The sequence below is a fragment of the Trachymyrmex septentrionalis genome, unplaced genomic scaffold (genome assembly GCF_001594115.1).
Source record: "Trachymyrmex septentrionalis isolate Tsep2-gDNA-1 unplaced genomic scaffold, Tsep1.0 scaffold129, whole genome shotgun sequence".
Taxonomy (NCBI): Eukaryota; Metazoa; Arthropoda; class Insecta; order Hymenoptera; family Formicidae; genus Trachymyrmex; species Trachymyrmex septentrionalis.
The window spans coordinates 962335-984538 of NW_017304428.1; the positions used below are offsets into that span (position 1 = coordinate 962335).

General features: G+C 32.2%; 2 protein-coding genes across 3 annotated transcripts in view; one reads left to right on the forward strand and one right to left on the reverse strand.

The window, feature by feature from the left end:
• Positions 1 to 12647, forward strand: part of LOC108756648 (PEST proteolytic signal-containing nuclear protein-like) — a 25077-nt gene extending 12430 nt beyond the window's left edge. Inside the window, exons 1-3 of one of the 2 annotated variants that reach the window (XM_018500636.1) lie at positions 1812 to 1958; positions 12049 to 12248; positions 12341 to 12647. In XM_018500636.1, the coding sequence (XP_018356138.1) occupies positions 1922 to 1958; positions 12049 to 12248; positions 12341 to 12583 (480 nt within the window). In that variant the 5' untranslated portion in view covers positions 1812 to 1921 and the 3' untranslated portion in view covers positions 12584 to 12647. Of the gene's footprint in view, positions 1 to 1811; positions 1959 to 12032; positions 12249 to 12340 lie in introns of those variants that run through there. The other variant, XM_018500637.1, reaches the window with a different exon arrangement.
• Positions 12648 to 13053: 406 nt separating this feature from the next.
• Positions 13054 to 17295, reverse strand: LOC108756603 (40S ribosomal protein S26). The gene is made up of 3 exons (XM_018500525.1): positions 17204 to 17295; positions 13425 to 13733; positions 13054 to 13137 (listed from the first exon to the last, which is right to left on the reverse strand). Exons 1-3 carry the CDS (start codon positions 17204 to 17206, stop codon positions 13105 to 13107), a joined length of 345 nt encoding a protein of 114 aa, XP_018356027.1. The 5' UTR covers positions 17207 to 17295; the 3' UTR covers positions 13054 to 13104.
• Between the last annotated feature and the right edge of the window lie 4909 nt (positions 17296 to 22204).

The window sequence follows — 22204 nt, forward strand, 5'->3', positions numbered from 1 at the left end:
GGTTAGCAGTGATAAATTTTTGATGGCAATTATATTAATGTCCAAAATGTCATATCAAAAATAGTATTACAATTACCTGTCAAGTTGATGCGATTGTGCATAACAAAAATAAAGTAAAACTACGACAAAATGGACTAATAGCATCTAATGCATTAATGAATGTAAAAACTGAACAAATTTAAAAAGAAAATATAAAAAAAGTTTCGAGTTGATCCTTTACTTGAAAGATAATGTGAATACGGATTTAAAAAAATTATTAAAAAATTATCAACGAAGAATTGCTTGCATACATTAGCTCATGAGTCGAAATCATGGTAAAAGATCCTTCCACTATGATCGAAATCTCTTTTCGTTTATGATCATTTTACATACGAGCTCGTATACCACAAGCATGTACAACAGCCATCTGAAAATTTCATCGTAAATTATCGTAAATAACAAATAATACAATAATTAAATAACATAATAATTAAATAATAATAATAAATAATAATTTAATAATACAATAATTAAATTGATATAATATATTGAGCGATCATTAAAAAGTCGGTATAAATAAGATTGGAAATCAAAATAAAAATAATCAGAGTTAAATGAGGTAAAGTCGCACGCAACAAATTTTTTATTGATATAAGAAATTTGTATTTACTTATTTATTTATTTATGATAATTATTTAGAATACGGGCATTACTATGAAACTTGATAAAAATATATTTATTCGATACGTTTATTTTTTACTCAAAATAAAAGAATCTGACAAAAAAACGTGGTGGTATGCTTCACGAAGCGAATTATTAAATGTTACAGTTGGGCTACGATCGGAAATATTACCCAAATGCTCCCACATATCATTTTATCTTTGTGTTTAACATTAGATAATAAGATAATACACGAGGACACTCGAATGACGTTTACATTACACAGCTTTAATAACTATTCAGATAAAGAGAAAACTCGTTTCCTTAACCTGAATAATCGCTTCATAAAGCAGACTGTCACATTTTTCAACTTAATTCGACTACATTCTTTTATTTTGAATGGAAACGTATCGAATGAGTATATTTTTATTAAGGCTACATTCTAAAACGTCCTCTCCGAGGAAAATTTTACTCGAAATACTGTAGTATATGTTATATGTCTTATATATATCTCGAGTAAAATTTCCCTCGGAAAGGATGTTTTATATCCTAGAATATAACTTATAATACTATAAATACTCTTATTATACTTACATCTTGCTATTTCATATTTAAGGGCGATATTTTTCAAGCCTGTTGATTGGCTGTGAGATAGAGAGATCCGAGAACCTCTCTGTTCTATATACATCGTACGACAAAAACCTACAAATTAAATAGCATCCTAAATCTTTGCATAAGAGCGATGTCGCTAAAAGTTGGATTAATCCAACTTTTTAACAGTGTTGCTGGCGACAAGAAAGTGGCGACAACAAATTGAGAGAGAATTCAGTCACATGATCTTTTATCACTGCGACACCATGAAATTGTACTTTAATACTATGGTTATACAATAACATTCTTCAATAGTTTTGTTTCTCAGGAGCTGCTCAGAGTCGCTCCGAATGAACCCAGCATATCTAAAATGTAGGATTTACACTATGTACGACATCCGTCATACGTCCGACATTCATCATAATAATGAACGTCAGATGTCATTTGAATAGCTCCCGAGAAACAAAACAAACAATACTTATGATTAAGCGTCAGCATGAAAAGGCACCTTTACACGTATCAAGTGCACGATGTAAACTAGACCATAAGGTCTCCTGATCTCTACTCTTCATGTTGGCAACAATGCAGACAGATAGTTTCGAGTAACGATTTTTAGGTTACCTCGTATATGGTATAATCTGCGAAAGTGGTGTAAATCTGGCTCGAGCTGTATCCCCAAGATATTGACAAAATGTCCAGGAGAAATTCCGGAGACGATTTTAGAAAAGGTTTTGTTCATTTTATCTATTATGCTGCCAGTGAATGTAGATAACGCGCATTACCCTAGGAAAGACATAGCGATTTCGGTCATTTGCACTACGCTAGATCAGTGCATACTAAAAGCTACTATACATGAAATTAGCAAAGTTAAATGTAAAAGCATATAAATATTTTAAACACTTAACTATCTACTAATGATATTGTCATGTTATTTACTAAAATATACATATATCATTTCATTATCAAAGTTGATTACATTGTATCTCACTACATTGAAATATTTTATATAAAGCAGCTTTTAATATGTACTAATTCAGCGTAATGCGAGTGATCAAATTCATCATTAAATATTATTTCCATGCATAAACTATTAAATCAACAAAGTCTTTTTTTTGTATAAGTGAATGAGGATTTTACGACAGATGCATTCAACGGACTCAACAGTTGAGTGAGCGCTCGCTATTATTGGTGTATTCTTTTAGATCTAAAAGAATACATCACAGCAGCAAGCATTCACTCAAGTGTTGAGTCAGCTGAACACAGCCAATGAGTCAGTAATCTGTAGTTGGCTGTTGGCCAACTTCACCGATTTACCGATAAGACTTAGAACTATCGATTATCGACCTATTGTAGAATAAGCTTTAAGCTGTAAGAAATTGGCTAATCATAATCGATTATTCTTGTCACATTTGACTGACTAGTTAATTTCTTACAGTTTAAAAACTTTAAGCAATAGCTTATTGTAGAAAGCCTATAAGTCCGCAAACATAATAGGTGTAGTAAGCCTTAAGAAGAACAAGGGTCTGAGCACAAGAATTGTCGTAACATTTACTTAGACTTAAATGTAGAAGTAAGTTACGCACAAGCTTCATGTATGACGTACAACTTTTTGCTGTGTCTCCAAGAGACGGCAATAAATCGTACGTCATACGCCAAAGCTTATGCGTTACTTATGTCTACAACTTAAGTCTCTAAGTAAGTGTTATGACAATTCTTGTGCTCAGACTCTAAGTTCGGATCTACAATAGATGTTTTTAAGCTTTAAGCCATAAGAAGTTAACTACAGTCGAATAAGAGGAGAATAATTAATGTGAATCATCCATTCCTTATGACTTAAGACTTAAAAATCTATTGTAGATCTAGATATCAATCATGAAACTTTTTTCCTAGGATGAAAAGTGAAAAATGAAAAATGTTTCCATTAACTTCAATGGTTAAAATTTTCACTTTTCATCTTAGAGATGAAGTTTCATGATTGATACTCCCGGGGTAATTGATTATGTTTTACCAATTCTTTAAAGCTTAATGCACGCTCCACAATAAGTCGTTACTTAAGCTTTAAGTCTTAAGCCATAAGAAATTGTCTCACAGCCGAATGCGAAAAGAATAATTCATTATGATTAGTCAATTTCTTACGGTTTAAAAGTTAATGGTTTATTGTAGAAAGCCTATAAGGCTTCCCTACTGGAAAGAATCATATCACAAAATTATATAACAAAATCATACAATTAAAACAAATAAATCACGTAACAGATTGTTCCAAACGTGATTGGAAAAAATCACATGATAATAGAAATAATTTCATCTTGTGATTTTATAGTTATCGAGTATTAAAGAATTGAATAATAGAAATAGAAGAAAAAAAACATATCATCATTTGACTTTCCAAATTATATAATTTTAAAAAATCATATTTGAAACAATTAGTTATGTGATTTATTTGTATTAATTACTTAATTTTGTTTTGTAACTGTATGTTTTTTTTTTTTTTAGTAGGATTACCACTCTATTGGGTTTAAGGGTAACCTCGCAAACACAATAAAGTAGTAAGTCTTAAGCCTTAAAAAATTATTCCATCTTGGAGGCTTCAAAATTATATCTTATTTTGGGAGTTGATTATTAAAAAACTATAAATAATACAAAAAAATCTATTTGTTACTCTTATCTTAGTGTACAAAATGTGTAATAATTATATTCTTGGCAAACAAAATGGCGGCGCTACAACATATCTTTCGGAGGCCTGCGAGTGATGAAGACATCCACGGCACTGAACTATATTTACATTGGAATAGGCATCTCCGCTGTGAAGCATATAAAATCGTAGCACCAATTGATCAACGCCATTTTAATTTGGTCAATATAAAAGCGAATCAAAAGCTTTTAGGTGCTCATGCGCACTTACGTTTAGTGTTCTTTAGTGAGACGCATATGTCAGCAAATTGTGTATGGGATTATATTTGAAAAATTATAAAATCGCGTAATTGTAAAATATGCAAAGCATCAACATGAAGTGCTGTGTGCCTAGATGTGGACAGAGAAGTAAAAAGGACTTCTGATTCGCTCAAATATCGTCCCAACTAAAATGACGGCTGATCAATTGTGGTTACGAATTTTCCTTGATGCCCATTCCAGTATATATAAAGGGTGTCCCAAAATTAACGCAAGATTTGAATTAAATAGAAAACACAGTTTTTAGTCTTTTGATTATTATTTTTTTATTGAATCATAAAGTACATAGGATAGGGTTATTTGTGGAATAACACATCGGGCAAATGGCTCCACGGCTTTGCATGCACATACGCACTCGTTTGTCGAAATTTTCCATGACCATTTTGCATAAATGTGGCTGAATTTCGTTGATGCAGCGTTGAATCTCCTCCTTTAATGCACGGGTGGTTGTGGGCTTGTTGACATAGACCTGTGATTTCAAATAACCCCATAAAAAGAAATCTAATGGTGTTAAATCACATGATCTAGGAGGCAATTTTGGCGATTAACAAAGCCATCAAGGTGAAAATGTGCTTCATCGCTTAGGATGATTTTGCTCGAAAAATCAGCATCCATTTGTTGATGATTCAATAATCCATTCAACGAACTCATTTTCACTAACCCTAAACTGTCAGCTGTTAAATTGTTTTTTTTTTGGGGTTGCCAACACTTTACTGCACAAATGGCGGCAAATTCAAATCTTGCGTTAATTTTGGGACACCCTTTACATATACATATATATATATATAAGGAAGGGCATTTAAAACAGGTCATCTGAATAACTGGCTTGTTTTTAATAATAGAAGAAGTGTCAAATAAAAGTTGCTTGGTTTCACGGAGGGTACATAATGTGATGTCAATAAATGTTTTGTAGGTGGAGACATAAAGATAGACAAAGATCAAATTTGTTTGTTTAAATGGAATGATATGATTTTTTATTTACATTCTGATAGAACATTTTAAGACGAATACAATGACCTATATTTTAAGCTCATTCAAGGTCAATAATGGAAGATAATTGAATGTAATGGAAAATAAATTGTTTCCAGGTCAATCAGCAATTGTTCATTCTTCAAATAATTGTGTTTTCTTTTTGATGGTATACTGCTAATTATTCAAGTGTATCACGGTATGTAAATAAACATTGAAGGTTTATTTAAACATAACAAGGTTAGCTGTAATTGAAAATAAATTATTTGAAAGTATTCGAATATTTCACTAATTTACTTATTTGCGTACTTACCGTTACAACAAGTGTTCAAAATGATGACCCTGAATATCGACGTATTTTCTGAAACGTGTCAACACAGATAACACTGCATGACGAATTTCATTCAAATCAATCGCAATGCAAGCTCTCTTTGATGTCTTCTCTTGTTATCGGCATTTCGCTGTACACTTGTTTTAACTTTTCCCACAAATAAAAATCCATAGGTATTAAATCTGGGGAACGTGCGACTCATCTGTTATTTCCTGATCGACCAATTCAACGATCTCCAAATTTTCTGTTTAGCAATTCAGTAATAATCTGTGCAAAATGAGCAGGATATCCATCTTACTGAATGTAGTATCATCTGGTAATACATTGATTGTCGTACGTTCAGTGAAAGATTTAATAATAGTGGCAATATTTCTGTTAAAATCTGTGCATACTTGCGACTATTAATGGTTCATCGATAAAATGAAGACCAATTATTTTATCATTAAAAATTCCGGCCCAGACGTTTATAGACCAAGATCTTTGTCTGTCCACTTCTTTCATCCAGTGTGGGTTTTCTACTGACCAATAGTGCATGTTGCGAAGATTTACTTGTCCATTGTTTGTAAATGTAGCTTCGTCAGTAAATAAGATTTTAGTGACAAACATATCATCTTCTTGTAATTTTTGTAGTGCCCATTCACAGAATTGTACACGATTTTAAAAATCATTACCATGTACTCTTGATAAAGTGAGATATGGAAGGGATGAAATTTGTTGGAATGGAGTATTCGCAGAACACTTCGTCAACTAATATCACTTTCACGTTCAAGCTGTCTTGTATTGATATGTGGATTTAGCGCTACAGTGGCTAAAATGTCCATTGAATTTCCGTCGTCAGTTGCTTTCTTGATTCGTTTGCGTTTTTTATTATCCACACTTCCTGTTTCTTGAAAAGTTTGTACTAGTTTGAAAGTTGAAAAAACAGAGAGTGAAGGATGGATACGATCGGGAGATCTTTCAGCATACAAACGTATTGCTTCTCTTATAATTTGGCGCCATTCACCATAGACGAAAATCATATCGACTTTTTTCACTTTCGTATAACACATTTCGCAAGACACTTTGATCGATAGATGAATTCAAACTGATCAGTAAATATGGATAATGCTATGTGCGATTCAATTTAAACGGTATGTTAATATTTACATATACTTGAACGATTAGCGGTATGAACGATTACCAACAAGAAGAGAAGATACAAAATTATTCGAAGAGCCTTAAAACAATTTATTTTCCATTACATTCAATTATTTTCCATTATTGACCTTGCGTAATCTTAAATGACCTTCAATTATAGATCATTGTATTCGTCTTAAAATGCTCTATCAGAATGTAAGTAAAAAAAAAACAGATTTGACCTTTGCATATCTTTTATCTCCATCTACAAAACAATTATTGACATCACATTATGTGCCCCTCGAAACCAAGCAACTTTCGTTTGACACTTTTTCTTCTATTATTAAAAACAAGCGAGTTATTCAGTGACCTATTTTAATTGCCCCTCCCTGTATAGTTCAGTGATCTACGATGGACAGCAGAACAAGTCCAAAGTATGCTGTATCAAAAATTTAATTATTTTTAATCTGCATTAAAAGAGGGTGCTAATTTTCAAGGGTTTCACGACCACTCGGGGATCGTTTTATTTCTATGTATTTTCTTATGTATTTTTCTTTGTTGAAATAAAAAATAATCATTATAAATACCAGACTTAAGAAAAAATTGGTACATTGAAATAAAATGAATAAAATCCTTGTTATAAAATCGTTATAAAATCACTATCAGTTATGTTTCATTGATTTAGAAGTTACGAGGGTGGTCCCAGAAGTACCCGACCTAACAAAGAAAACACAAAAAATTTGGGAAAAAATATCTTTATTTCTCAACATAGTCTCCTTTTAGCTCGATACACTTTTCCCAGCGATGTTCAATAGCTTCGATGGCCTGTTTATAGTAAGAACCATTGAACTCCTCAAAATAGCCATTAACCGCAGACTCCACCTCTTCATTGTTGGTAAATCTTCTACCACCGAGCCATTTTTTCAAGTTTGGAAAGAGAAAATAATCCGAGGGGGCTAAATCTGGCGAATAGGGTGCGTGGGGAAGCAATTCGAACTTTAACTCAACATCCTCTCGACGCTGCTTTTGTTCGATTGTGAGCAAGCGCGGCACCCACCTTGCGCACAGCTTTCTCATCTCCAAATTTTCAGCCAATATGCGATGTACAGCACTTTTTGAAATGTTTACCATGTCTGCTAGCTCGCGCACTTTCAATCGACGGTCACCCAATACCATTTTGTGGATTTTCTTCACCATTTCTGGAATGGCCACCTCACTTGGTCGACCACTGCGATGTTCGTCTTCGCAGCTCGTACGGCTTCGTTTAAACTCTGCCACCCAATATTTTACATAAAATATTCTGTTGTAAACGAAGGAGCAGACTCCTCCAGAGTAGAATCCAGCTCGGCTTTGATATTGGTTGGGCTAAGACCTTTCAAATGAAAGTATTGTATCACATAACGATGACCTTTTCCATCTTTGCAAATTCACCGAGATCGTCCACATTGATGGCTGCCAAACAAATACTGAACAACGTAGCGTCTTCAAACTTCATAGTTAAGCTTTTTTAAGAAAGTTGGTGCTTTCCCCTACAGTGATTTTTTTTATACAACAACCGCCATCTGTACGTCAGGTCGGGTACTTCTGGGACCACCCTCGTAATTCCAAATTAGATTAAATGCGAGTAATATTACACCATAAAACGTTAATTAGATTATACTTTTCATTAGAATGTTTGTCAAAAAAAATTAATAATCTTATAAAAAATATGAAAACTTGAAAATAGATGAAACATCAATTATTACTTTCCAACTAATCCTTTTTACGAATCATTTTATATCTTTAGATTCGACTTATATCTATTATAATATTAATAATGATAATTGACTACGAAAAAATTTTTTTATTTAAAAAATAATAAATAATGAGATGCCCTCCTTTTTTTAATTCAGATTTGGGATCGACAGTGGTAAAGTTACATTTCCTATTTACATATTTACAAACACGCACGCACGCGACATGCGCGCGCGCACGCACACACACACACACACACACACACACACACACACACACACACACACACACAGAGGGCATTTGATAAGTAACGATAAAACTGTCATATAGGTATAAAGCGGACTAAACTGAATTTAAAAGTCCTCTACCATTTCACAATTTTCGCAGTAGAGTTAACAAAATATTAATTACCTACTAAAAATCGCCGAGTATTCGTTTTCAATAATTTTTTACTCAAGTACTATCAACTTTACAGAAAAACAGCGAGTGACAAAAATTGTTTATTTTCTTCTCAAAGAGTTCTGAGAATTTTTTCAGAATTTTTTAGTACAGCATTTTCTTATCTGTAAAAATAGTTATCAATAAGAAAATGCAGTACTAAAACATTGACAAAAAATTCTGGGAAAATTCTTAGAACTCTTTGAGAAGAAAATAAACAATATTTGTCTCTTACTGTTTTCTATAAAGTTGATAATATTTGAGAAAAAAAGTTATTTAAGATCAATATTTAGTGATTTTTAATAATTGATATTTTGTTAATTATTACGAAAATTACAAAATGATAGAGGACTTTTCGACTCAGGTTAGCTCTACCCCTATGCGAGAGTTTTATCGTTACTTGTCAAACACTCTATATATACATATATATTTACATATATATATATATATATATTACATATAAATATATTTATATATTTATACTTTCGCGCCCAAGCTTACGCATACATAATATTAGAACTCCTGCTCAATTTTTAAATAATAATTTTCCAGCAGGGATATCGACTGGATATGGTGACTCTAAGAGCGAAAATGAATAAAAAAAGAAAACATTTGTGTATGTGTAAACTTGGACGCGTACGAGAGTATAAATATATAAATATGTATATGTGTATGTGTAAATATGTGTGTATGCGCGCGCGCGCGTTGTCGTGTGCGTGCGTGTATGTGTGTTTGTAATATGTAAATAGGAAATGTAATTTTACCATAGTCGATCCCAAATCTGAATTAAAAGGAGGGCATCTCATTATTTATTATTTTTTGAATAAAAAAATTTTTTCGTAGTCAATTATCATTAATATTACAGTCGATATAAGTCGAATCTAAAAATATAAAATGATTCGTAAAAAGGATTAGTTGGAAAGCAATAACTGATGTTTCATCTATTTTCAAGTTTTTATATTTTTCATAAGATTATTAATTTTTTTGTGACAAATGTTCTAATGAAAAATATAATCTAATTAACGTTTTATGGTGCAATATTACTCGCATTTAATCTAATTTGGAATTAATTTCTAAATTAATGAAACATGTTAAACTTCTAACTTCTTATGGCCTAAGCACAATGAAGGAAATATTAGGAATAAAAATAAATATTAAGATTTCAACCTATCAGATTCCAGTGTAATTGGTATCTGATAGATTGAAATCTTAGTATTTATTTTTGTTTCTAATATTTGTTCTATTGTGCGTAGGATCTATGATTTAAAGGGTAATGGCTTATTGTAGAAAGCCACTGAACTTAGAACTTTCGACTATCGACTCATTGGCTGTATTTAATAGAATCAACAGTTGAGTGAGCACTGTTTATTAGTGTATTCTTTCAGATCATCCAATCAGTATTTTAGATCTGGAAGAATATATCAATAGCAACGAGCGCTCACTTAATTGTTGAGTCCACTGGAATGCAGCCATTGACTACATTTGCACGGCATCCTTAATCGGGTTTAATAACATCCGTAAATTATGAAACTGGCCACAATCATTCCGTTCTTCCGCGAAATGATAGGCCAATCCCGGGAAAGCTATGATTAGCCAATTTTTAATAATTACGGATGTTATTAAACTCGATTAAGCGTGCTGTGTAAATGTAATCATTGTAGAATCCCAATTGTAATAATTAATTTGAGAGAAATCAAGACAACTGCTTTTGATCGTTCGACTCACAGCATATAAACTCACCCGCAAAAAAAGCGGTACACTGAAAAATTAGGAAAAATTTATCAAATTTCAAATGATTACAACTTGGTTAATAATAAAGATAAAAATATGTTTAAAAATGCAAAATGAAACTCGAAGTATCCACTTTAACAACATTTGAATGAGATTTATACTGCCATTATTATCAAAATGTCAGATGATAAAGTGAGAAGATGAAAAGTTGATAATCAAAGGTCCGTGATTGTCACGATGCATGGCGTAAATTAGGTATGACAGCCTAATGAAATAAAATGCATATGAAAGTATGGAACTTTATCTTTAAAACGCTTTTTTTACGGAGTTCGATACGATCATTTTTCACTGAGTTATTCCAAATTTAAGGTACCGTCATCATTAGCTGAAGTTATTAGGTTGTAATTCATCCCAATATGAATTGCATAGAATTTGGCGGATCGGAATTAAACTTTATTGCGTGCGTGCGCACGTGCGCGCGGCTGTACATCACAGCAAAGATAAGGACCCCACGTTTCGTCACTTCCGCAGTATTTATCAATTCCAAACTCTCTCTGCTCTGTGTGTGTGTGTGTGTGTGTGTGCGCGCGCGCGCGCGCGCGTGCGCGTGCGTGTGTGTGTAAACTTTATTTTGTGTTTGATGTGTGTGTGCGCGCGCGCGTGTGTGTGTGGGGGCGGGGCGGGGAGACGCAAACAGCAGAGAATTTGGAATTCGTAAATATTGCGGAAGTGATGAACCGTGGGGTCACCTCTGCTGTGATGTACACGCCCGCGCGCGCGCTCGACCACCCACCCACACATGCACGCGCGCGCGCGCGCGCACACACACATCAAACACAAAATAAAGTTTAATTCCGATCTGTCAAACTCTATGCAGTTCATATTGAGATGAATTACAACCATAACTTCAGCTAATGACAGCGGTACTTTAAATTTGGAATAACTCAATGAAAAATGATCGTATCATAAAGTTCCATATTTTCATGTGCATTTTGTCCCATTAGGTTGTCGTACCTGATTTACGCCATACATCGTGACAATTACGGACCTTCAGTTATCAACTTTTCATCTTCTCATTTTGTCATCTGACATTTTGATAATAATGGCCCAGTATAAATCTCATTCAAATATTTTTAAAGTAGACACTAAGCTTCATTTTGCATTTTTAAACATATTTTTATCTTCATTATTTACCAAATTATATAATCATTTGAAATTTGATAAATTTTTCCTAATTTTTCAGTGTACCGCTTTTTTTGCGGATGAGAATGTATTTCGTACTATAAGTGCGATTGATTTTTACTTACATCATAATTTTTTCAAGTATTTGTACAAAATAATTGTGTGCGTGTTTACATATGTAATAATTATTGTAATATACAATTTTACAGAATTACATAATTTTAATTTTATTTTATAACTTTATACAGCTAATTTCTAACTGTTAAATTTATAGGACTACATTAAACATAACTCGCTTAAAGATTTCCGGTTAAAAAATCAACTTTGTTTAACTTGATCTGAACTTTGCCAGTGTTTGACGTTGTCAGGGTCAAGTGTCTACAGAACCGAGGACAGGAGAGAGGATGACAGAGGTAGGGATCGTTCTCCGCTCAGAACCGAGGAACGTAGCAGTACAGACGATTGCGATCAGTTGGATGCAAAGAAACAGAAGTTGGCGTTTGGCTTTGGGAAAAAGGCTGGCAATGAACAGAAGAAAGGAATTCAAATTAAATTAGGTTCTTTCTCCGTAAGTAAAATATTCGCATTGACTTTGCTTCGTTTTGTACACAAATTTTTGTTGTGAAATTCTGCATCTCATAAAATAACTCTTTGTTACAGAAGTCAACTACGAAGACAACGACAGTACAAAAACCGACAGTAGCCTCTGTGTTCAACGCAGACGATGATGAAGAACCAGAGGAGATGCCAGCAGAAGCGAGAATGAGAATGCGAAATATCGGACGAGAGACACCAACATCGGCTGGACCAAATTCGTTCGGCAAAACAAAACAGGGATTCTGCGACTCTAAAAAGATATTTGAGAAAACGCTAAAGAAAGCAATGGAAGAGGCAAACAAATGATTTTCTATATATTATATAGTTACACATACACGCACACACACACACACACACGCACGCACGCAACACACACTATATGTATTATGTACATACACATACACTATTGTGTGTGTGTGTGTGTATGTACATGAAAAATTATTACTTGTACATTAATTTTAAAAAATTATTAGAAATTCTTCTTGCTAAAGTCAGATGCAAGTATTTTTATGAAATGTAAGTAATTGGTAGAATTCAGATTTAAAATTTTGTTTTTTAAAATTAAGGATATTAACTGATGTGTGTGTGTGTGTGTGTATATGAGTGCACATGTATTATAAATCTTATCTATATTCGCTCTAATAAACTTGATGATTCTGAATTTATTCATATAATAGCACTAAACAGCTTATTATCCAACTTTGCATTAATTTACGATAAAATATTGTATTTTATTCATACTTTCTTTCACAATAATAAAAGTAATATAACATTGCTTTGGTTTTATGAATTTTTATTTATATTGAAATTAATTTTACATAATAAAATTATTTCCTGTTCTGTTGACCCTGGCGTAGATCCTGAAAACAAAAAGTATCATATAATATGTACACTGTAAAGATCTTATAACTGTGACTTAAAAAAATTTACATTTACTTAGTAACCTCATGTATAATCTCATGTATAACCTCAAATGTACATTTGTTGAAAATATATAAAATATCCCGTTGTATACATTTCATTACTAATACATATTTAGACAATTAGAACTTTCATTGTGCTCCCACAAAATTTAAAAGCGTATCGATTGGCAGGTGTTCACGGATTTTTATGAATGAACTACAAAATTTTTATAAAGACAAATTACCCTTGGGAAATTGCGGACAGGAGGCGTTCTTATACGACGATCTGTCTTGGATCTGTTCCGCACCACTTTAGAGTGAATGGCGCAGGAGACACAATAGTGAAGCTTAGCATATAATTTAGGCAGCTGATAAGATTGATAGAAGCTGGCCTCCGTTATGTCCCTGACAGCAGCGGCTTCGACAATGTTACGAATGACGAATTTTTTGATGGCTTTGTCCTTGGGAACGCAACGAGCGCAGTTGGTACAGCGGACTGGATTCACATGGCCGCGACCATGCTTGGCACGTCCACCATTTCTGCGTTTGGAAGTCTGGCAAATAAACAAAAACGAATTAGATACAATCAATATAAACAGTGTATCAGAAAAATGATTATAGTAATAAATCGTTTGCGACAATGAATCGATTATATGAATTAATTTTAAAATATTAGAATTGCTCACGATATAGGTAAAAAAATAAAGTTTTTCAGAAAATAAGTTCAAATGTTCTGAATTATTAAAATTTTGAAATATTAGACTGCGTTCAGAATCGTTCGGAGGCATCTTGATTCTGAACGCATTACGCAATCCAATTTTGATGTAATAAAGAAATAAAAGGACAAAACAAAACAAAAATAAATATTTTCTTCCGTTTCCTCTAAGTTATCATTTTTTATCTACAAGCAACTAAAAATCATAATTTTGAGTTATATCATTGTAATGATGATATTAAATATATATATACTATATATATATAATAGGTTAAGTAAAAAGTCATCGCGTTTTTTTAAAAGACATCCATCAGTAAAAACCACAATTACTTTCGTACCAACAATATAAATATATCTTAATAGAGTAAAGTTTCAGCTTTAAAAATCTCTTTTTTAAATTATACGATACGACAATTTTTAATGGAGTTATGAGCAATTAAATTCAAAATAATTCTTTTATTTAATCCGCGATAACTCAGTAATCAAAAGTCGTAGGAATATTAAAAAAAAATTATTTTGTAGGGAAAGTGTCAAGCTTTCACGATAGGTAATCGAAAATTTTCTCAAATTCGTTTTGGACACGTTACAAATCCACAAAGTAAGAAGAAAATTTTTCGTCTTTTTCAGCTCGTAGTTTTTGGTATGTAAAAATTATCAAACTCATGTAAACTTAAAAAATGTGATAAGCTTTTAAAAGTAGAGATTTCAAGCTTTAAAACCCTTTTTTTAAATTTGAATTTCATTCATTGTTGACGAAGATATTGTATATACAACTTTGAGCTAAAAAATACGCGATGACTTTTTACTTAACCTAATATATACACACACACACATATACATATTTTTTTAATCTACATATATATTCTACAATCTATATATTAAATATATAGATATAAATATATACTGTATTATGTAGTATATAAGGTGTTCCATTTAAAACTTCAACACAATTATCTCTCCCAAACTAAAATGGAATCCACACGATGCTTGATTTCTTAAATGATAGCATGCATATAGCCATGCCTGCTCTGCTGTATCAATGTATGCTAGAATTCGTTCAAACCATGATGTAAGAATACATCCTTACATCATGGTTCATACATTGAGCGCTACATGTTGCATATACATGATTTTTATATTTATTAAAAATTATTTCATAGCTTATTTTCTTGTATGCAATCAAAAGAAATAATTGCTAGTTTCATAGTTATTTGTCAAACATCAGACTGCATACATCAAGTTTAGTAATATGCATGTGTATATGCATGCGTGCGTGCTTAACATTCAAGAAATCGAGCAAGAACCATGTAATTCCACCTTTATTTAAAAAAATATTTAAGTGGTATTTACTTTATTTCGAGGACATCTTCTGATAGTTACAGATCCTCTCTAGATGAATTTGTGATGTGTTCCAAGATTTCAAAGTAATCTTTATTTTTTTAAATGGAATTACATTGTTTTTTTATATAATATATATGATATAATATATATAATATATATTTCTCTATATATGATTTCTCTTATTCTGCATAGAAAAATATTAAGATAGATATACCAAAATATCAATAATTTACGAGATATTTTATACTTTATTTATATATACCAATATATGGTATATATTGACATAAAATATTATATATCTCATAAACTATTAATTTCTTGACAATCACACTTTAACCCCTCTAAATCCAGCTTATAATGTATACCAAATTTGAAAACATTTGTTGAAATTATTTAATTCTCTATCGGCATCATCTGAGATTTAATATACATAATAATGTATATGTTGGAAAAAGTCAAAATTTTGAGATAAATTGTTTAAATATTATAAATTACTTATATAAAAGTGCGCATAAATTGAATTAAAAAAAATTTGTTTCACATGATTCCAATAAAATCAGGTCTGAATGGGTTAATTTTCTTTTATAAACAGAACAATGAGATAAATCAAGTAAAAAATAAACAATTGTGTTTTCTTTATACCAATTGATTCATTATTCATTCATAAAAATATTAAGATACAAATATCAAAAAATAATAGTTTACTAACTCTAATTATGCTACATATAAAAGTTGAGATAGAGATATCAAAAAATTAATAGTTTACGAGATATTTAATATTTCATGTTACACAATATGTGCCAGAATAAAATATAAAATATCTCATAAACTACTTTTCCAATAACGGCTTTCAAACAAGTCAAATTTGATCGATAAAGGAGCATAAAACCAATATCTTATACTGTATAGAAAAAACTATATAATTTCTTTTTTAAATTAAGATCATCTTAATATTTTTGAAATAACAAATAGTTTAAAGATTATCAAGAAATTAATAGTTTGAGAGACAATTGCATCCAAAGCTTCAAATGGAACATCCCGTATAACAATGTAAAATCAATATATAAATACATACACTACAAATATATATACATACATACACATATATGTACATATATATGCACTATCATTTATATCATAACTTCGAAAACACTTGCGATATTTTCATATTTCATAAAAAAGTATCTCAGTAAAAAAAATCATAGCTTTAGAGTACATTTTTATAAATTATAAGTAGGAAAAATATTTCAATTGGTGTTTGAATTTTATCTTCATGTTTTGTTCCTAAATTGCATAAAATTGAAAATATTGAAAAAAGTTGATATTTTTTATATTTTGCAACATATTTGTTATATTTTAGAGCTGTATCTGTAACCATTTTGTCCAATGAAACATCATTGGATAAAATTTAATAAACATTTTAAAGTAGACCTCTTAAATTTTAAAATGCTTTCTGGAAAATTGACTGATTTAACAAATTATTTTTCTCTTTAAAATGCATTTTTAAGAACTTCTCTACGATTTTTGTGTGTGTGTGTGTGTGTGTGTGTGTGTGTATGCCCGCGCGCGCGCGCGTGTAAAATATAAATCTAATAAAAATTCACTATCCACATTACATATGCATCATGTAATACACATTAGTTAGAATATAACTTCGTCCTAGAATCTTCGCCTCGTTGATTTTTACAATAAACCACAAACGTGCTTAGTCGATTCGCGTTTCTAGAATCAAATTAAAAAGTTAAAACTTAACACTCGTTACATCTTTGAGATAATTAAAGAGGCAGCCACATGGTTCACTTCATAGATGAAGTGCAGCTTTAAGCAAAGGATGTTGATCCTTCACGAAATTTGTTATCAAAACGCGATATATATTTAGCCTAAGCGATGGCGAAGAAAATTTTGCAAGCGCGAAACGCATGATGCGAGGATTCGGGAAAATTACAAAAATAAACAAAGTTACATTACCATCTCTTTATCAAAAATCTCACAGAAAAGAACCTCAAGCGGAAGTTGCAAACCCCACGTTTATACAATACGAAGTAGAAAAGTGACTCTATCTGTCGACAAAGCTAGTAGAATTGCCAGATTAAAGGTATCTTTACATAGCAGCGTCGAACGTCGAGCATCGTGAGCTTCCTATTCGTCAATTTGATCACGTAATCTGTGTTTAGTGAATAGTAAGCTCACAATGCTCGACGCAAGACGCTTGACGCATGTAAAGGCACCTTAAGCCCGGATCCTCATACAGCCACAGTATATACAGTAGCGCAATTCTCTTGATTTTATATTGGCTAAAATGAAGTGTGCATGCATGAAATAAGTAAGTGCTCCGTCTCTTTTCCTCCTTTTTTTTATTGCTTTCTTTCTTTCTCTCTTTCTATTTAAATAAGCGTTACAATGTTCCACTTAAATATTTGTCTTTCAAGCATACATGGTTCAGAGTAGAAATTTAGAGGGAAATATTACGTGTATTATCTATTTGGTAAAATACTGTGTGAGAAATCTCGAGAAATTGATGTAACTTTTGTGAAAAAGTGAACAAAAAGAAACATAGAAAATTAAGCAAGAAGGATTTCTTTTTATTTATTGTATTTTAAACTTATTTTTTGGACATATATGTATATAAATTTCTTTTATATCACTTTCTTATAATATTTTCATAGATATATAATTATATAATATTTCTTTATACAAATATACATTTTTAAGTTAATTTAATATTTTTCTTAATTTTTCTATATTTTTTTCTTCATTTTTAAATATATTTATAATTTATTTTTATTAATTTTCATAAAGTTTAAATGATTTCAATGCAATATTAGATTCGGGTCGCATGCTCTAATATGCTCCTACAATAGCACTTACTCATTTCAACGAATTTGTTGGATTGTGACTCAAATAAATCTAGTGAATTTTGCGAGGAATTTTGACAGACTAAAAAAAGGCTGAAAAGAAAAAGAAGTTAGGTGGTAACCGTGGCAACGTTGGATAACTTATTTCACTCATGCGCACTCCATTTCGACCAACACTAAAGGGCCATCTACATGAATCGCAAACGCAGAACACAGTTCGCAGACGCCAATCAAAAGCGTCAATGGTACTAATAACAGCTTTTCATTGGCTGCCACAAATGCATCTGCGAATTGCGTTCTGCGTTTGCGACTTATGTAGACGGCCCTTAACATCAAAAGTGCCGACAAAAAGTTGCATTACTGTATATACTGTGATACAATCAACAGCGCTTTGACACAGAGCACTGATTGGTGAAAAATTTACCTTTATCACCCGTTTTTCACCAATCAACGTTCGATGTCAAAACGCTGTTGCCCGTATAAAGATCCGGGCTGAAGTAAGAACTACAGTGTAAGAATAATAAGTGATTCCACTCATGTAAAATTACTGATTTTTCTGAGAAAACTTCGCAGCTGAACAGCAGATGGCGTGTATAATATGTATAACACCTAATCTCATAAGCCCCGGGAAAAAATGTTTTATATATAATTATATAAAATTATACATACATTTAAAAAATGATACATACACAAAAAATTATACATAAATATATGTAATTATATATAATTATACATAAAACATTTTTTCTCGGGACGTTTCAAGAGAGTAAGATTAAAGTAAGCAATATAATAAATAATTCTATTATTTATTAGTACATTTATTTATACACATGATTCGTGAGACAATTAGGAAGATTATGAAAGTTGTAAAAGAAGATATATGCTGTAGATTTTTATCATAAAAAAAAACGCTACTTGAACAGTTGTGGATTGGAAAGATTAGGTGTTAAGCCGGGTTCACACTTTGACGGAAAAGCGGAAAGCGGAAAAACGGAAGCCAATCGGAACTCGCAGTAGGCGGTATATCGCTTGTCTACTTCTATCTTTCCGCGAGTCTGCTTCCGCTTTTCCGCTTTCCGTTTTTCCATCATGATATGAACCCGGCCTTAGAGTCCCAATAATAAGAGTCACGACATGAGACGGGCTGACCTCGTGATTGGTCAGATTTCGATCCCTTTAAATGCCGCCATTTGCGAATACTTTCGATGTAGTAGTGAATCTGTGAATTGGTGTAAGCAACTGTTTCATGGTGTAGAAGGCGTGAAATTGACCTATCAATTGTCAATGGTTTCTAGCCCGGTACTCGGCAATGGTGTTCTTTCGGTCTTATGTTGTAACTCTTATTATAGGAACTCTATTAGGTCTCAGACCATTATGCTCTCTACTGTTACGTGTCTGAACTACCTCAATTTCGTCACACTTTTTATAGATAAAAATGAATGAAATCACCTATTATTCTTACACCGTAATAAGAACTCATGCCTAAGACCCAGTCCCACAACTCACTTTACTTCACGTTAACTCTTAACCGAGGTTCAACTAGTTTCTCATCTCTTTTCAATTCTAGAATTGAAAAGAAATTATAGGTTTCTTTTCTGTTCCTGTCCGAAGATTGCATTAGAACTGGGGATCGACTTTGTATCTTCAAACAAAGTGAAAATTACAAAAGTGAGCAAATTTACTAGATGTTGACCAATGAAATTATTAATATTCTAGTAAATTCGCTCACTTGTAATTTTCACCTCGTTTTAAGATACAGAATCGATTCCCTGAACTAAATTAAACTAGTGTAATCCAGAACTGACGAGTGTAAGAGTGCAGACAAGGAATAAAAAACGTTTTAGTGCACGATAAAAATGGCGTCCCATATTGTTTACATAGAAAAATTAGATTTGTGTGATAAAAATTAATTTTATTTAAAAAATTCTTAATTAAAAATAATGATGACACAAAATGTTTTTATATGTAGGCTTGCTATTATTTATATATATTTATCATTTTATTACTCATAAATTCTCGAATAATTATTTAGAAGACGCCCCTCATCTTTAACTTTAATAAAATTATGCTCATTTGTCGCATTTTTGCACAAAACAAAAGAATCTGGCAGTAAAATGTCATGCCCAGGTCCGCAAACCGAGATATTAAGCGTTAAAGTTGACGACATTGTGATTAGGAAATCTATCACATTTAAGAGTCGGTTGTTCCATTTTTTGATAAATTTTGCCTTTGAGGTAAATCTGGTAATCCGCGCATGTGATTGTAATGCTACTTATCCAAAAAGTAAAATTTACCAAAAGGACAACCCGTTTATAATCTCAATAGTCATCAACTTTAACGCTTAATATCTTAGATCACAGGGCAGAGCGACGCATTTCTTTACCAGATTTTTTCGTTTCATGTAAAAACGTGTCGAATAAGCCTAAGAGTGGTCTCACAAAACTTTCTGATTTTAACAATTTATTCAATTATCCGCTCATATGTACGCGATGAAAAGGTACTGGTTTCCCATGAGGCATATTTTTTTAAATGCGTACAAAAACCAATCATAAATTTGTTTAGCACTTCTATTAGAATGTTCAACAGAAATTCTGATCAGCAATTGGTCGCATTTCTCTAATCTTCCGCGAAATACGCCCAATGTGAATCCCAGAATGACGTATTCTAGTAAATAAAATAACGTATTCTAGTAATAACCCAACCTATCAGAAACCGTGTATTCCAGTGTATCCAATATCTGATAGATTGAAAGCTTTATTCCTTGTTCCTAATTCCTTATTCTTTCTATTGTGGCTGCACCTTATGCAAGTTACGCTTATGCTTCATGTAATGGCACCCTGATCGATTCGTTTTCTTATACATTACATGTCATGCAAGAATCTGTGCTTCCCGCTTTATCAATGGCCGCGACACCGACTCTTGCGTAACGCATAATGCATAGTGCATAAGAGAATCAACCAATTGAAATTATTCTTTTCTATGGAATGGAAGAAACAGAAAGATTCTGATTAGTTAATTCGCTTATGCACTATGCGTTATGCAAAAGTCTGTGCTGCGGCCTTAATCCATTATAACCGCTGACTATAGATGTTCAGAGATAGTGATCTGCTCTGTCAAAATTTTTGCGCGTTCAAAAATCGAATTAAAAAATGTTTCAACCTTTTAGTAACTGACAATATGCACATACACTCGTCGACTAAAAGATTGCAACAGATTTTTTTTCTATAGTTTTTACAGCTTACTCATCAAGCGATTAGTTTTTACTTACAGATCCATAAGTAAAAATCAATCACTCGGTGAGCAGACTGCGTTCCGAAACTCATTAAAAAAAGTGTTGCACCTTTTAGTCGGTGAGTGTATGTATGTACATACAGCCAGTCACAGAAAGATTGCAACACTTTTTTATGGGTTTCGGAATGCAGTCTACTCATCAAGCGATTGGTTCTTATTTGTAAATCAATAAATAAGAACTAATCGCTCGGTGAACAAGTTACATTCCAAAACCCATCGAAAAATAAATGTTGCAATATGACTAGCTGTACATATACGTTTCAATTGTGTTCCGAAATGCATTTCTTCTGAATGTGTAAAAGCATTTCTATCGGTCAATATACTATGCAATCAAATGGAACCAAAATAGCGCCTAGAAATGCCTACATATTTAGTGCCTTAAGCCCAATGTCCACGATCTAGAAATCGGTCTGAGTTCTCGGATCGAGAAATGTGTAGCCAATTAACTTGCCGATTTTCCGTAAAAGCTGATTGGCTATATATTTCTCGATCCGAGTTGGATAGAGTTTTAGGACATCATGGACATTGGGCTTTAGTCATTGATCCATGAAGTCTATTTGTCGTTATATGAAATGTCCAAATATTAGGTGTAGTAAAAAGAAATCTATTATTTTTCCAATAGATGGCTTTAGTAATCTGTATCTCGCGTTGTATAAGTGCGATCGGGTTACGCCAAATGGCGTTAGAAAGATAAGATTTCGTACTAAAAAAACTTCTCAGACAGTTTTGTGATTGCTTGAGTCAGTATTGTTTGAGCGCGTGTCAAAGATGGACACCAACAAAGAGAAAATACGCCATATTTTACAGTTTTTCTTCGATAAAG

Coding starts and splice junctions, on each gene's coding strand:
- LOC108756603 (XM_018500525.1), bottom strand. Junction 13,138..13,424: donor CTGTCCGCAATTTCCCAAGG/GTAATTTGTCTT, acceptor TTTTGTTTTCAG/GATCTACGCCAGGGTCAACA.